The sequence below is a fragment of the Centroberyx gerrardi genome, chromosome 2 (assembly GCF_048128805.1).
Source record: "Centroberyx gerrardi isolate f3 chromosome 2, fCenGer3.hap1.cur.20231027, whole genome shotgun sequence".
Taxonomy (NCBI): Eukaryota; Metazoa; Chordata; class Actinopteri; order Beryciformes; family Berycidae; genus Centroberyx; species Centroberyx gerrardi.
In genome coordinates this window covers 34058202-34075701 of record NC_135998.1, presented here as the reverse complement: position 1 = coordinate 34075701, position 17500 = coordinate 34058202, and the positions used below count along the sequence as shown (strand labels likewise).

At 39.1% G+C, this 17500-nt stretch overlaps 2 protein-coding genes across 3 annotated transcripts in view; both read right to left on the bottom strand.

Annotated features, from left to right (window-relative positions):
- Positions 1–6160, bottom strand: part of LOC139917332 (progestin and adipoQ receptor family member 3) — a 10945-nt gene extending 4785 nt beyond the window's left edge. Inside the window, exons 1-4 of the mRNA XM_071906436.2 lie at positions 6025–6160; positions 4270–4508; positions 3835–3997; positions 689–844 (exon numbers count right to left, since the gene is read on the bottom strand). Of these exons, the coding sequence (XP_071762537.1) occupies positions 689–844; positions 3835–3997; positions 4270–4466 (516 nt within the window). The 5' untranslated portion in view covers positions 4467–4508; positions 6025–6160. The remainder of the gene's footprint in view (positions 1–688; positions 845–3834; positions 3998–4269; positions 4509–6024) is intronic.
- Positions 1–17500, bottom strand: part of LOC139917330 (anthrax toxin receptor 2-like) — a 261176-nt gene that overhangs the window by 227317 nt on the left and 16359 nt on the right. Inside the window, exons 11-17 of one of the 2 annotated variants that reach the window (XR_013507185.1) lie at positions 15620–15698; positions 14661–14756; positions 14311–14364; positions 13292–13387; positions 12280–12453; positions 11209–11289; positions 8433–8917 (exon numbers count right to left, since the gene is read on the bottom strand). Coding sequence is in view for 1 of the 2 variants with exons in the window: in XM_071906434.2 (XP_071762535.2) it covers positions 8879–8917; positions 11209–11289; positions 12280–12453; positions 13292–13387; positions 14311–14364; positions 14661–14756; positions 15620–15698 (619 nt within the window). In the remaining variant the exon portion in view is untranslated. Of the gene's footprint in view, positions 1–7198; positions 8918–11208; positions 11290–12279; positions 12454–13291; positions 13388–14310; positions 14365–14660; positions 14757–15619; positions 15699–17500 lie in introns of those variants that run through there. The other variant, XM_071906434.2, reaches the window with a different exon arrangement.

The window sequence follows — 17500 nt, the reverse complement described above, 5'->3', positions numbered from 1 at the left end:
AAGGAGAAGGGAAGAAGGTGAGGGGAGGATGAAGAGGGGAGATAGCAAGAGGAGAGGGGGAATAAAAAGATAAATAACAAAAATTAAATACAACTAGAAAAGGTTAAATTTTCTTTTTTTTGTTTCTGTTTCAGCCTAACAATCTGATTGGTCAAATAAGTATTCCAACCAACCTGATAATTCCCATAAAGCCGAGTCTTGTGGTGAGCAGGGAACTAATTACCTATTTCTCTTGGGGTTTTTTTCTCTTTGTTTTTTTTTCTTTGTTATTTTTTCAATCTTACGAACGCACACAACTCTGACTCAAAGTTTTCGGGCAGTTCATGTGACTTGGTAACTGCTCTCTGACAGCCATGACACCCTTGAGGACCCTCTTTACTGCGAGTATGGCTGCAACTAACGATTATTTTCGTTATTGATTAATCTATCGATTATCTTTTCGATTAAGCATTTAGTCTATAAACTGAAAAAATAACGACAAATGCCCATCGCAAGTTCCCAGAGCCCAAAGTGATTCTTAAAATTGCTGTAAACTCCCTCAAGTCTTCATTTTATAACGATATGATATAACTAAAACCATTCATCGATTATCAAAATTATAATCGATATACTTTCTGTCGATCGACTAATCAGCACTAACTGTGAGTACGGGTGTTTAGGGGCGCGGCGTCGGGTCTCACTGACTCACAGCGTTGCAGTAGAAGGCGTAGAAGATCCCCGGGACGTAGCAGCCCAGGATGCCCACAGAGATCCCTGCGTAGTCCAGCGCCAGCCAGCGGCGGCAAGTCTTCTCCGACCGGTGGCAGGAGAACAGGTGATACCCCACCGAACACAGCATACACACCTGGGAGGAACACACACACACACACACACACACACACAGCCGTTACACACTGGGACGTGATGTGAGACTCACTTTTTGTATTCACAACGTCAAACACAAATAAGTTTTTCATGTTATTAAGAGCTTTTTTTTTTATGTAGGTGAATATAAATTTCATCAAGTACATCTTTATTTTTTTGTAAGTGTAATGCATGAACTTAATGATTTATGGTTTAGAATTTATGGATTTGTAAAGCTGTTCTCACAATTAGAAAATACTTCTGGTTGATTAGATTTCGTCTACAAAGTCAAAATCCACCTGACGTAGTGAAACAGTCGTTATCATCAGAGGCTGTTTGTGTTACTTAAATATTTCAGCCTCATGTTCCTGACAGTATTTTTGTACTTTGTCCTTTGTACCTTTGTACTTCTGATCTTGATGTTAATGTTAATCTAACTTCTAATTGTTTGACCTTCTCCTCTACAGCTGTCACCAGTCCTACGCTGTCCCATGAGACAACGCTGTGAAAAGGAAGAATTAAATGGACAAATTATCAAAATACTATATTGATGAAAATACAGTAGATTTTGTAGAACTAGAGGTGTACTAAAAATATTTCAAAGGCTCTTCACCAGTGTCATACACAAGAAAACCCTGTTTTAAATTGATATCCTGTGTAATTAATATACAAATTTAAGAAAAGCATATTTTACTTTGACTTTTTTAATTGTCTTAAATCATGATGTTACACCAGGGAATAAAGTCAAGACTCTACTGAGTGAAACTGAATAAATAAATAATAGATGACACATAATGCAATAACTTCTGATAACACATTATTACATTAATAATTACACTATTATTACACTACTTACATTATTTCATAAGGGGTGTAACCTATTTTCTTTTTACTGATGATGTAATGATAATGACTAATAACATAATAAACTAAGAACAAGGAGAAATGAATAACGCAAGTTGATACATTATTAGTCAATATTATTATTACTTCATCAGCTAAAAACATGTTAAACTCCCCTTTGAGGTTAAAAAATGGTCTAGTAATGTAATCATGTGATGTTATTTATGGTTTTATCATATTTTGATCCATTTTGCGGGACATTTTATCACAACGATTTATTACATTATCTGGTTGTCATTACATTATCAGGTGCTACACGCCTAGCTACACTAAACACACACACAGATGTTAAACACAGCTGCTGCATCGTACAGTGAGTCAGCCAATAACAGTCACTGGGCTACACAAACACGTCTATTTTATCTCTTTGTAACGCAGTAGTCTACACCTCATCATTACAGCTAACCCTACACACAGCTTACACACCTGGGCAGGTAGAGACGAACTGGCAAAGCACCTGTGGCAGGAAACGCAAACCTGCATGAATCAGTTTGTGACGCCACACACGGCTGAGACCGGACGCTGCACATATGCACACCTACATACACTCAGCTGATAATGTTCATGATAAACTAGTAACTATACAATGAAGGCAAGACACAAACACACACGCACACACACACACACACACTCTCCCAAGTGATGAAGACAACATTAATCATTCTTTACGAAGCTTAATACCACACACACACTCTCCTATAGTATAGATAATGGGCTTAATCAACCACAGTCGCAACAAACTCACAAATTCTCAAACGTCCTTGTTCATTCCTTATCTTCATTACGTGACACCCAAACAACATACTGCTTCATGGTGTAACACTGTACCTACTGCATTTGTTCAGTTTGTTCAGTAATTCAGTTGCTAATGTTCGGGTTAGTAGCTCAGCTGCTGTATCAGACATCGTTAGTTCGGACTGAACGAGCCGTTCAGATGCGTAGCGTAGCCCAAAGTCAGCCTCGCACTTTGGGACTGGCTCAGTTTCATATTTTATCGTGGTTTTTTTTATAAAACTCAATCATGTCTGTACTTAATTTGCCTTATTACCTCCGCCAAGGAGGTTATGTATTCGGTGCCGTTTGTTTGTTTGTCTGTTTGTCAGCAGGATTACGGAAAAACTGCTGGCCCGATTTTCATGAAACTTCATGGAAGGGTGTAGCATGGGCCAAGGAAGAACCCATTAAATTTTGGAGCGGATCCGTATATTGGTTGCGCTTGCACATTTGCATATCATAGAAGACTGGACTATTGGCCTTGGTGGAGGTCTGCGCTCTCCCTTCTAGTTTTCTTTGAGTGTTTGAACGTACGGAACAAAAATCTGATGTTACGATCTATTTTCTCTTGCTGGAGTTGGGAAATGAAATACATCCGGTTTGGGTTTGGTTAATGAAGTGTTCCTTTGTTCCAGCGCGCTTTTTATTTGCCGCATGCATTTAGTTTATGTAGTGCCCGCCTGTACTCGTGAGTTGATCACACTGCAAAAAACAACGCCACTCTGGGACTTTGCCGTCTTGCTTTATACTAACTGCTTAAACCAATCAGAACAACCGGTTATGAGCGTTTGTCGGCTGTCGTCATGGAAATCACAAGGTTAACTGGTAAAGCAATATTTACTGTTTGTATGTGACACGGACTTCATCCACAGCGATCCCATTCAGATTTTGAGACAGTGTAGATGAGAACATGTTCCGCCATTTTTCATTCAGCGACCAAGAACCGAGGAAGAGAAAGCGAAAGCATCTTCTCCGAAAAGTCTTCAGTCCGGTTATTTGTTCTTCTTTTAATGCATTTACACCTTTGAATTTTTAAATAACAAAAGACATTTCAATGCTGCCATAGTCTATCGCCGCCATTGTTGTTTACATTTCTGCTACATCACTCCCACTTGGATCAGCCTCAAAACCTGATTGGACCGTCCACTTTGGTGCTGGACCTGCCTTACTTCTTATCCAAAGTGTTATTGGTGTATAAAACTGTCATTTGTACAAAGGTGAATCAAATGAGCTGGTCCTGAATTGATTCATTAGTTAAAAGAATTAGTCTTCACACACACACACACACACACACACACTCCCAGATAAGTGTACCTGGAAGCAGAAGAGCCCTATAGCGTAGATGACGTAGTCCTCCCTGTGCGCCCCGGAGGCCGGCAGCACTGAGGACAGATCGTTGACTCCCAGAGAGAAGAAGAGCAGGAAGCCCAGCAGGTGGCTCCAGATGTTCACCGTCTCATTGGACAGGATGAAGATACTGCAGAGGAAGAGGAGGAAAACACACATAAAACAAATCAGATCAGTAAAAAAGTTGATCCGCGCAACAGCAACGTTTCGCCGTGTCTTTTTCTTCATCGACACCTGACACATTTGACCTGGTAAGCTTAGCATCAGCTTTTCCACATAGAGTTTAGATGCTGGTTGGTTCGTCTTTGTCGCCTCTGTAAGTGAAATATTTCCATATTTGGCTCCTGGTACCAGTTTGTCTTTATAAATAATAAAATGTAGGTCTATTATTACTATTGTTACCTCTTGAGGCAGAGTTTGGAGGGCAGGTGCGCCCTGTAGCCGTCTGTGATGTAGGGGTTTTCTTTGAGGAAGAGGGGGATTTGTTCGTAGGTGTACAGTCGTATCCTCTGGGGAATCAGCACCGGCCAGTGCTGGTAGCTGCCCAGCTCCATGTAGTGGGCCGTCTTCAGCAGCTTCTGGGGCATCTTCAGCAGCATCTTGTCCTCCGCTGTGGTGCAAGGCAAGCTGCGGGGTTAAGGCTGTGTGGGGGGGGGAGGGGAAACACTGTTAGTGAGCAGCAGAGGTGAGACCAAGTCAACTTTGCTCCAGTCCCAAGTCTCAAGTCACAAGTCTCAAGTCAAGTTCCAAGTCTAAATGAACAGCAGTCCAGTATCAATTTAATATCTTAAAGACAACTAAATATCTAGGACATTTCAATGCAATATGCTTTTAATAGGATAAAAACTTGGTAAGAGCATCATGAGTTTGATTTCTATAATCAGTTTCAACTTCAATAAATTCAATCATTCCATACAAATTCAGAAAACAGAATTTAAATTCAGTCGTCCGCTGGAACAAATCTCATCACTTTCAATCTAAGTCATTTACACAAACACAAGATCTCAAGTCAAGACTTTAGAAACCTTTTCAAGTCATCAAAGTACACGTCAGAGTCAAGTCCCAAGTCACCAGAACCCAAGTCAAGTCAAGTCTCAAGTCTTCTCTTCATGCATCAAGTCAAGTCTCAAGAGATTCAAATTGTGACTCGAGTCTGACTTGAGTCCAAGTCATGTGACTCGTGTCCCCACCTCTGGTAAGCAGCAATGGGTCCATTCAGCCCAATTAAGAATTTAGAATTTATTTATTTGCTATAGATGTTTCTAATCAGTATTATTACATGTGATGAGTATATGAATGTGTGTGAATGAGAGTGTGTGTGCATTATTGTGACTGGTGGATTCAATTCACAATGTCATAAAAAAAATAAAACATTTACAACAAAATCCACTGGACTTAAAAGGAAGAGTTGACGATGTTTCTGATGAAGTCTCTCAGATGAATGCAGTGGATTTTGTTTTTATTTATTTTTTGACATCTTACTACCTGGATGACTGACATGAATCTACACAGTCAATTCACAGAGCTTTGTGGCATGATAAAAGGATAAAACTGGTCTCATACAGACAGAGAAGGCACACAGCAGCAGCCATAACAACAGAGGAAAGCAGTAGCATAAATGCATCATCAAGTTATCTGTTTAAAATTGAAAGTAAAACACAAAATCTGATGAATGGTTCGTTTTGGGGGGGAAAGTACAACACGTATTCATTATCTTTAAGGGCGTCAAGTGTCGATTAAACTCATTTCAGACGTTTAAATAAGTCTTGAATGAAATGACGATGTATACTGTATGAGACATGAGGCTTGTCGACTCATTCATCCTCAAGCTAGCGTTGAAAAGTCAACATGGTTTACTGCTGCAATGCACCACGAAAACCACAACAACATGTGACGCTTCAGTGCAGAGGCTGTTATCTCTCTCTCTTGTCTTTAAATATAATGTTAATAATAGCAAACACACACGCAGACTTCATCGGCCTGTGTGTGTGTGTGTGTGTGTGTGTGCGTGTGTGTGTGTGTGTGTGACAGAGCGGTATCGGGGTCACATTACTTTTGTCAAGGCTAGACGGAAGCTAGCGCTAACGGTAACAGACGTTATTATGAGCTAGCTGGCGACTTTACAGATATCACACAAGAAACGGGTTTTAAACGTACCATTTGTTGCAGATCGGCTATCGATGTGTTCGATTAGGCAGTTCAGCCATATCCGGATGGCTATCAACCGACGTAAAAACACCCCATGTTGATAAAATGAAGCAGAAACATTATCCTCGGCAGCTGGATCCCAGCCTCCGCTCCGGGTCCACACAAACCACCCGGCTACTCACCAACATCCGGGGACTTCCGGGGTACAGCTAGCTGACTGGCTAGCGATGCTTACAGCCTGTTAGCGTTAAAATTACTATATATCTGTTTATACTTACGTGTTGTTTATAGCGGAGACATATAAAAAGCAGAATTGAATACGTGTTCATTCATGACGAGGCTGACAAACACGCGAAAACGATATCTATATGCGCTTCATTGACAAAGTGAAAGTATGTGATTTGTACGGGAGCCTGTGAGTTTGTACCCCGCCAGATTTTCATTTGGTTACTCATTCATTCATGGTTACTTTCTGTTTTTTTCCGCGTTTTAGTTATTTTTTCCTAACGTGATTTTCACCACTTTCTAACTAGTAGTTACTGAAATGAGTGGAATTATCTGTATTTTTGTCACAGTATTACAGTGTTTCTGCCGAACAAGCACCAAGCAGTGCAAGTCTTCTCTTGATTGACTATGTTTGTTTTATAATAGATAAATAATTCATGATTATACATTGTACAATATTTATTTAGTTATTTGCCCTTAATGTAACTGGGCAAGTCAGTTCAGAACAATTTATCATTTACAATGACAATATCGTTTCTTTCTCAATGATAATATGTTTTCTTTCTCAGTATGATAGTCTCATCTTGTCAGTTTTCAACATAATTTTTTCCTCAAATGATTCTAAGTACTGTATATTATGTAACTAGTCAATAAAGGCACAAACGTTTTCTTTTCTTTTTTTTTTTTTTTACAGTGTTGCAGAACCACACAGAGGACAGGTCAAAAGTCAAGAGGCTAGATTTGGCAGTAGTTGCATGTAACTTGTTACCGGGAAAGACAACCGCATTTTATAAATAAAGAGGAATCTATTAAACTACTGCATGTTTCTATTCTTCCCACCTGCCTGCAGTCCAACACTCCTGCTTCAGACTGCAGAGCGAGAAGGAGAGAGGAAGAGATTGCAGAGAAAGAGAAACAGGGGCAATAACAACACCAGAATATAGTAAGTAAAGACGTTTATTTACAATAACTGCTACAGTGAATTCAGACATTCATCTCTGTGTGCACTTGTCGATCATCTTTGGCCGAAAACAGTCATAAAGCTGTGGAAACTGTTGAGGTGACTTAATTCACCATGTGCAATACATTCAACACAACACTTGGCTAATGTATGCTTCTAGTATAATGAATTTATTTAAGGACACAGGCAACTTTTCCTTATTTTAGGACAACTGTTGACTTCATAATCACATTTTCCTTTTGCTCTTTGGATAAATATGGATCTATATAACCGCCTGACTCAGCGGTTTATCCTTTCCTTCTTTGAAAATGTAATCTTTAATTAATTCAACAGTCCTAGATGAATCAGCGGATCATTTTTAAAGAGTCCTGTCTGTAAAGTGGAAGATTATTCATATTGTTGTGAATTCAGAAGAGTAATGTTGATGTCAAAGGCACAAAGGAAGATTTACACAGCCGTGATAGTAAAAAAAAAAAGTAGTGTGTTGAAATAAAACCAGTCGTCTTGTCCCTGAGCACACATATGAGAATTTGCGGAATGACCTTATGTTACATGTAGAGATGTAAAGATAGTAACACTTACATTTAAAGGAAAAATCCACGCCTGCATCCTTTTACACTGTTATATATCAATTTGTGATGTTTAATGCATTTTGTGATGAAGTGAAATTTTCTTTTTTGGTGAACCTACTTTCCCTCAACCTGCCTCTACTTCTACTTCACTCAGTGATTTCCTACATTTCCCAGAATGCCTTTCGGCAACCCGCAGAGAACGAGCCTGAACTTGCTGCATTCAGCTGTGGGTTTTACATGTAGGTGGAGAGAGCGATAGCGATAGCAAAGTAAGTAATTTTTCTAGTCAAGAAAAAGTGAGAGTTCCTCCTCTTACTCAAACCCCAGCCTGTCTCTCTGCTGCAGTGCATTCTGGTCTCTCTCCTGCTCCTGTGGGTGGAGAAACTGGTCTCTCTCCTCTTCTACGATGGATTTCTCCCTGTATGATTGTTGAACGTCTCTTGGTGCAAAATGGCGGCTCTAGAAAGAAGCCCTCGCTCTTTGATTCTGAGGGACTGACACCAAAACCTGACGCTTACCGCTGATGTTTTACATCCTGAAACATTTTCTCATATCAGACTCCATTGTAGCTGCTGGAAACATCTGGAGGTGATGTCACCTCGTCTACGATTGGCCGGTTACCCACCAAGAAGAAAAACACAACAAACTACTAAATGGACCCAGACATGCAGAGTACATCGCTAACAGCTGTTTTTTTAACAGTGTTTTAGGGTGGATTTTTCCTTTAACATTAAGGCTGTTTTGAATTTTAGAATTGAAATAAATCAGAATCAAAATGTCCATCCATGGGTTTTCTTAGACCCACTTTCTGTTCGACTTTCTAAATCATGCAAGGAAACAGCAGTTATTGTTATATTTACCACCTCAACTGACAGCTTATTGTCTTTCTCTTAGACCGCCGAGTCCCACTGGTCTTTCTGATGTGAAAACGACTTTCACACGAGTCATTTTTCATCGCTTTCATATGTGTGTGTTTGCTCTGGGGCAGCGCAGTTTCTCAGTCTGTGTTGTTTCAACGCATCGTGTTCTGTAGCTCCTTCATTCCCAGAGATATTTACTGCTCAGGTTTCATGGTGAGTCCTGATGTCTCTCTCTCTCTCTCTCTCTAGTGACTCTGGACTCTGGTGAAGTTGATGCAGCGGCCCTGTGGACGACGACAACAAAAGACAGACATCACAGTCACGTTTTCAGAGTTTTTAAATAGAATTGAGTAAAATGTAGCACAAGCAGCTGCAGTTATCTGTTCAATTTGATTTCCATTTATCTTAGCAAGTGAACTATAGCGACCTCATGACATGATTCATCTTCTAATTGGCCAACAACATCATTTATCATTAAACAGATCAATGATGCAGGTATTCCTTTGGCCAATCAGTGACAAGATGCTTCATCCCTCAAAATTTCATCAAAATCAGACCGGCTGTACAGCACTTTGGGCCTTTCAGGAGTTAGAAATTTTGATCTGTAATTATAGCGCCCCCATCAGGCTATTTGAGTAATTTTTAAACACCAGACAATGGCGCCAAATTACATAATCCAAGTTTCGTCAACATTGGACCAGTACGTCTGAGAAATCATGTTAATGTTAAAATATCTGACTGTTTATTATAGCGCCCCCAAGAGGGCCAATCAGTGTAATGTTAGATCATTACATCCTTAGATCCATAAAGACCTATCAATGTACATTTTGAAAAAAAAAAAACAAGATGTGAGGCCCCATAGCGATTCAGAGCTGATGACATATTGTGTAAATGATTCTGACAGCACAGTGCGGTGGCGACATTTACAATGTTTTTTGAATTGATGCAGTCCGCTCTGATTGATCTGCTGGGAAGATAATAAGTAGATGAGACAAATAGACAATCAGCTTGAGTGATTAGAATAATCAGCCTCAGCAGTCTGAGAATGGCCAAAGCTGTTCTGCCTTGTCAAGCAGAACACACACACACACTGTCTCTCTGTCTGTCTTTTTTCTCTTTCTCTCTCCTTGTATCACAAATAGGTCATGATTCACTACAGTGGAAAGCTTCCTAATAGTGCTGGTCAGGAAATAAAGCCTCCTGGTGCCTGTCATGGTCATGCATATGTAAATTATACATAAATCACATTATTTTTTTGCCCACATATGTATTTGTAGGTGAGGCCATGCAAATCAAACATCATGCAACATTAACTCCCCCAAATGATTGCAGCACAAATAAGAAAGTCAGTGTGAAGACTTTGCATGAACACATTTGTCCAGTGAGAACGGCTGCTGTCAGCATGGAGTCAGGAAGCAAAGCCGAGGGTTTCCTGTCCCAGAAACTCAGATCAGACCAGAAAACAGTCCAGTTATTAGATTATTAGTTATTAAAGAGCTGAAGGACGACAGGCTGCAGCCTCGGTGGATCAGTGCTGCAGCTGCAGTTTGTCGTTGGAGATGAAGGAGCTGTTTGCTTCGTCAGCGCTGCTTTAGAGAGCTTGTTTGTGCCACAACTTGATTCACATACAGTTCTTATTGAATAAGACTTCCACTTGTTACAGAAGTGATGTACAGTGAGCCAGCTATTGCAAAATAAGCCCCAACAGGGTGATAATCTGGATAATCTGTATTACAGCTTTGTTAAATATTCAGTTCTCACTGGCCAATGAAGGCTTTCTGAGCTCTGCTGTTTCTGTTGTTTCTGTTATTTCTGTTGTTTCTGTTATTTCTGTTGTTTCTGCTGTTTCTGTTGTTTCTGTTATTTCTGTTATTTCTGTTGTTTCTGTTGTTTCTGTTATTTCTGTTATTTCTGTTGTTTCTGTTGTTTCTGTTGTTTCTGTTATTTCTGTTGTTTCTGTTATTTCTGTTGTTTCTGCTGTTTCTGTTGTTTCTGTTGTTTCTGTTGTTTCTGTTGTTTCTGCTGTTTCTGTTGTTTCTGCTGTTTCTGTTGTTTCTGTTATTTCTGTTATTTCTGTTGTTTCTGCTGTTTCTGTTGTTTCTGTTGTTTCTGTTATTTCTGTTGTTTCTGTTATTTCTGTTGTTTCTGTTATTTCTGTTATTTCTGTTGTTTCTGTTGTTTCTGCTGTTTCTGTTATTTCTGTTATTTCTAATCACATCACTCCACAGTCAAGAAGTCCGGTCCATTTTGTAGATTTCTAATCAAATTAACTGGTGACACTTGGTGCCAAAAAGACCTTACTCCTGCTACTGCAGACAGTCCAGTTTTTTGCTGGAAGTTAGTAAATGACAGGTTGTAATCAGATTATTTTAAATCAATATTTGGTGTCAAATGATTAATGTCTTTGGTCAGCAGCAGTGTAATAAGCAGGATAATGTACAGTGAGCTTCCTGTCTGTGTCGGGGTCTTGACTGATCATTCTGCAGTAATGCCGTCTCGCTGTCAGTGATCTGTCACATGACTCAGACAACAGAGTTTGAGTGTTTTTGTAAGGAACCACTGCAGACCGTCTCACCTTGTCCTGCTGAGTCGGCCTCATGATCGCCACTCTGTCGTACTGCCGCCTCAGCACGGCCAGCAGCGCATCAAAACGCCCCTGAGGGTCAGATCAAGTCAAGTCAGATTTAGTTATAAAAACACTTTTAACAAACAGGTTTGTTGCAAAGTGCTTTACAGAAAACAGAGGATATAAAGACAGATAAAAGAAAGATATATGACAAGAACAGCACAGATTTTTAGACATGGTTGAAGCTTGTGCAAACGTGTGTGTGTGTCTGAGTGTGTGAGTGTGTGTGTGAAGGGACAGCAGTGACAGAGAAAAGTTTAAGACTCAAACAAAGCAGTCAAAATATGGTTAAAAATAGCTTAAGATCATAGTTTAAAGTGAACTTGTACAACCCAACGTCTTAATAATGTCTTTATAATTTAATCTTTTTAATTCACTTCCTCCTTATCCCTCTGGGCTCTGAAGAACTGTTTGATGTATTTCTATTAAATTACTAAAAGAAGACCAATTTATAGAGCTTAAAGACTTAAAACTTGGTGTGATTAACGAATTCTTTTTAGTTGTTTTCTACCATATTTGCATTTGTTGCTTGATATTTTGCCCGTGCTTTTGCTCAATAAACAGGTTAACCATTGCTTAGTCCAATAATTTTACCTGTGTTTTAATTTCATGTTATGCTGCCACCCTCTTCAAAAAAACAACTGAATTACAAACAATTGTAATTAAATTTTAATTATTAAAAACAATTTTAAAAGTAAAACACCAGTTGAATTCAGCATTCATTCATACTATATTTCTTTAAATTCTCCATTGAAACCAATTGAAATCAACCACATGAAATCCTTTTAGGAGGCATGAAATCTCCTTTAAAGCTGCACTAGGCAACATTTTATGTAAAAATCCCCCCTTCTCAGCCTAAATCACTAAGTGGAGCTGCAGCAGAGAAGAGCGTCCCATCCACACTAATTGAGACTGTAGATTCATTTTCCCAAATGAAACTCTGCTGTCAGGTTTGATGAATCCAGCAGGACGTCCATCCTGCATGCACGTCATTAAACAAAACTTTACGGTGTGTCTCACCTTGATAGGAGTGTACCATTTGGACTGTGGTGGGGGGGTGCAGACCGGAGCGGGGCGGGGGGGCGGTCGGGGTATGATGGGCTCTTCCACCTCCTCTGGCATGGTTACCACGGCGTTTTTGGCTTTCTCCAGCCGCGCCCCCTCCTCCGTCGAGCCCTTCTCCCCCCAGCGCACCTGCACAGGTAGAAAGGACAGGTATACGACAGATGTGACAGATATGACAGATGTGACAGATATGACAGATATGACAGAAGGCATGGTGGTCTAGTGGTTAGAGACACTGAACTGTAACCAGAAGGTTGCAGGTTTGATTTCCACAGTAGATAATCTGTCAAGTGTATGTGAGCAACACTGAATCCCTTCCTGCTCAGTCACTAAATAAGTGGAATTTTGCCTTTCTGTGTTTTGGTTAAAAAAAAAAAAAATACTATACATCATAGAGACAAATTATTGAAGCGTTTTTCTCCAAAATGAGATACCCACCATTTTGAAAAACTGGACCCCATCACTTACAAAATGATTGATACCAAAAAATTAAACAATGGTATTTCTTTAAAGGATGCAACCTAAGTTCCATCCTTCACTGACAAAACACTTTCACAGACTGGATTGTTTACGTTTAGAGAGCAATGATTTTTCTTTCCTTTTTCTTCTTAAATAGATAAATAAATAAATCAATAAACAAATGAATGAATAAATAAATAAATAAATGAGTGAATGAATGAACAAATGAATGAATAAATAAATAAAAAAATGAATAAAGTTGAAAAAAATGAAAAAAAAAAAATCATTACATCATTAAGCACATTTCATATGACCTTATTAGTATTCTTTCCAAAAGTGGATATATATTTTTTCATTCACATTGCTTGATAAACACTTGACTAATGAAGTCCCATGTGACTGTCGCTCACAGCGGCTCCACCTCTGCTTTGTCTCAGCGCTCATACAGTTTGTATTTATACTGTATTTATACTGTATTCATATTGTATTCATATTGTATTTCCTTCACCTCCATGCGTTTGATTCCTCCAGCTCCTCTGCCTCCGTAGTAAGAGGCGTCGACTGTCGGCCATCTGTGTTTGGGTAAAGTCTCTTCCTCCGGCTCCTTCAACACAACAAACACAGTTAGAAACTACAGGGGTCGACTGATATCGGTTTCTGAAGGCCGATACTGATTACAAGGATTCAGTGTTTCCCTCCAGAGTTTTCTTCTCATCAGGGTGGAAAAGCCTCTGAAGCAGCATTCAGAGCATCATGGGACACTAAAACTCTCCACTGAAACCAGACTGATGAGATTCTGTTAGTGTCAGCAGCTCTTTAAGGCAGAGAGACACCACACACCTGTTCACTGGTGGAGGAACTCTGGGAGACATTACTGACTCTAAATGAAGAATTAATTTACACAAACATAACTGAACAATGAAATAATTAAATTAAAGTAAATGAATCAATAAAATGTACAAAGAACATCAAATATGTCAGGTTTTCCAGGCTGTTTTTCTGTATCTGTGGTCAGGAGGAGCCTCCATCAGATCAGAGGTGGACGACACGACGGCTGATATCTGATATTTAATATCGGCCAGATATATTGAATTAATAACTGATATATCGTTCTCATCCTACTTCCAACAAGTGCTACTGTCATGCATAACAGAGCATCAACTGATAACAACTACAGTATCACTGAACTTTTAGATATAGGATATGAGCAAAAGATAATCAAATTTTCGGTTAACACCCTCAGACTGTGGAACGCCCTGCCTGAGGAAATTAGACTTACAAATTCAGTATCAACTTCTAAATCAAACTGTGTTTTAGAAAAGTGCTATATAAATAAAGATTATTTATTATTATATTATATCTTGTCAGTGGTGCTCAACCCTACAGACATATACAGTATCGTCTTGATAAGGTCAGTTGGTCGTCTTGAGCAGCAGGTGCAACAGAAGCGGACGGTTGTTTTGTTTTTGTGTTTAGATCTGATATTGATTTAATTTTGTGAGAAACATTTTAAACAAGTTTACTCACAATGACAGGAGGAGGAGGAGGAGGAGGGCGAGAGGGAGGAGGGTCTCTGATCACCTGCAGGACAAGACACAGTATGAAGCAATAATACTACAACTACTACTACTATAATTATCTAAAACGAATAATAATCATCTTAATATAAAAAACAATGTGCAATACTAATGGAAATATCTAAACTGCTGGTGAAATGAACGCCCGCTCTGCTCAGGAATAGCACAGATTTATGGCTCATGCATCCACGAAGGCTGACTTTGAGGTACAAGAACACACACACACACACACACACACACACACACACACAAAGACACACACACACACACACACACACACACACACACACACAGACTCACCACAGTGCAGCAGAGAGGCCAGAACCACCACAGCAGACCCAGAGCCAGTAACAGTAACAGAGCCAACAGCAGCCACAGCACCCAGGTCCCATCTGACTGGAGCACACACACACACACACACACACACACACACACACACACACACACACACATATCATACACTGGTACATGTAACGCATGGATTTCTTCTTTAATGCATAATGACATAAGAAAAAAGGGATTAGTGCCGCACATGTTGTATTGTAATTTGAAATTGAATACAATGACTTGATATTGAGTGTATTACAGTATTACATTAAAATTAAATTCCAAAACTTTTCCATAACTTCTTTACTGTGGTAAAATGTAGAAAGCATTCACTCAACGCTATTATGTTGAAAATGTGTTTTGTTTGAGTCTCACAGCAACCGCTTTGCAGTCTGACCAATTGCATTTTAGCAACTTAGTATCATTAATTAAAATTTCATAACTTTTCCAAAATGTTTAATGATATTTTACAATTTTCAAAAACTTCTCCAGGCCTGGAAAACAAATTTTCCTATTCCACAACTTTTCCATGATTTCCACGACCGTGGGAAACTTGAAACGAGCAAAGATTCAATTCAACAACAACGCAGTTTCCGGCATTTTTGGTGCAAATCTTTCAGTGATTTCCCGACAGAAACGTATCCAGTGAAAGCACAGAAATGAGAAAAGGACAAAACTAGCTTGTGAAAACTATTTGTAGTCTCAGTTCTATCCAGCTCTCTGATGGTACTTGATTGAATCTTTGCTCGTTTGCTTTTTCTAACTATCTGAATGTGTCACGTTAATTTTTTTAATTCAACAGTTCAATATGAGCATGACAAATTAAAATGTATGCAATTGAAATATAATCTCTTTCCATACACAAACACCTGAGCAACACAGAACTGATTCAGAAGGAGTCTGTTTTGAGCCTCTGTGTCGGTGATACTCACACATGTGGTGGCGTAGATGGTGATGGGACTGGAGATGTAGGACTGTCCGTTGTTCAGGCTGATCAGCACATCGATTGATCTGCAATTATTGGAAGGTAACAGTGAAAACACATCGACACAACAGAAAGCCTCCACATATCTACTGTAGCTGCAGGAGCAGCAGGTGTGACATCACCAGTATCTTTAAATCACTTCTTCAAACTTTTTATAACCTTTCAATCTCATTCATTTCATCCTAGTCGAGTCTAGTCTTGTTTTATTTATATAGTCCTCAACTTTGTTCGAGTCCCAAGTCAGTCTCAAGTCTTGAGGCACAAGTCTCAAGTCAAGTCTCAAGTCTAAATGTAGATTACCAAGTCAAGTCCAAGTCAAGTCCATGTCATTAATGCCAAGTCTCAAGTCTAAATGCAGAACAGCAAGTCAAGTCAGAACAAATCAGGAGTCCAGTATCAATTTAATATCTTAAAGAAAACTAAATATCTAGGACTTTTCAATGCAATATGGTTTTAATAGGATAAAAACTTGGTAAGAGCATCATGAGTTTGATTTCTATAATCAGTTTCAACTTCAACAAATTCAATCATTCCATACAAATTCAGAAAACAGAATTTAAATTCAGTCGTCTGCTGGAACAAATCTCATCACTTTCAATCTAAGTCATTTACACAAACACAAGATCTCAAGTCAAGACTTTAGAAACCTTTTCAAGTCATCAAAGTACAAGTCAGAGTCAAGTCCCAAGTCACCAGAACCCAAGTCAAGTCAAGTCTCAAGTCTTTCTCTTCATGCATCAAGTCAAGTCTCAAGCAATTAAAACTGTGACTCGAGTTCAGGTCATGTGACTCGAGTCCCCTCCTCTGATAGCCCTTTATCACAGTCAAGTTTCAAAGGGCTTTACATACCATCATATACCAGACTACATCATATATCCCACATATATATATATACATATATAATATTTTCTATTTATATTTTGACCAGAGTTCCTTCTTTGCCATTCAAGGGTCTTTGGCTCCGCCCACTGAGGTTTAACTCCATCAATGGCATTATTTCTGCCTCCAGAATAGCTGTGTATGTGTGTGTGTGTGTGTGTGTGTATGTGTGTGTGTGTGTGTGTGTATTGTATGTTTGTGTGTGTGGATACAGGGGGAGTGATAGAGACAAGAAACAGAGGGGTGATATGGGGCCACGAGAGAGAGAGAGAGAATGAGAGAGAGAGAGAGAGAGAGAGAGAGAGAGAGAGAGAGAAAGAGAGAGACTGAAGTGGGTGAAGTGTAGTTTATCGTCTCGGCTCCCTCTCTAAATGCCGCAGCACTCAGGACAAACAAAGACTTCTGGCCAGACTGGCTTCACTTCATCCAACCTTTTGGTTAGAGCTGTGAATAAATTTACTATAAACAGTCTCTCTCTCTCACACACACACACACACACACTATAGATTCCACTATTTTCATATTTCCATGACAGGAGGAACCTAGAACCCCTAGAAGAACAAATCACACGCCAAAAACATGAAGAAGAAAAATGCACCAAAATGCTAAATGGACCCAGAAATGAAAGGTACACCAATAGCTGTTTTTTAACAGCATTAAAGTGTTTTAAAGTGGATTTTTCCTTTCAAGTTTGTCGGTAAACCAAATTGAAATATCTTATTTGTATTTTTTGTATTAGACATGTTAATAATAATAGATAAATATTAGATGTTATTAGACATGGTGACCTTACATTTTTGGCTGTCTACAGACAATAATGGTAAAAAAAAAAAAAAAAAACGGTAAGATTTAATACTTTTTGATGTTAACAGGAATAAAGATAGAGAGGTGGTATTAATAGAGAGTTGGCTGGACTACATGACAGGAGCAGATCATCATTCCACCAGTG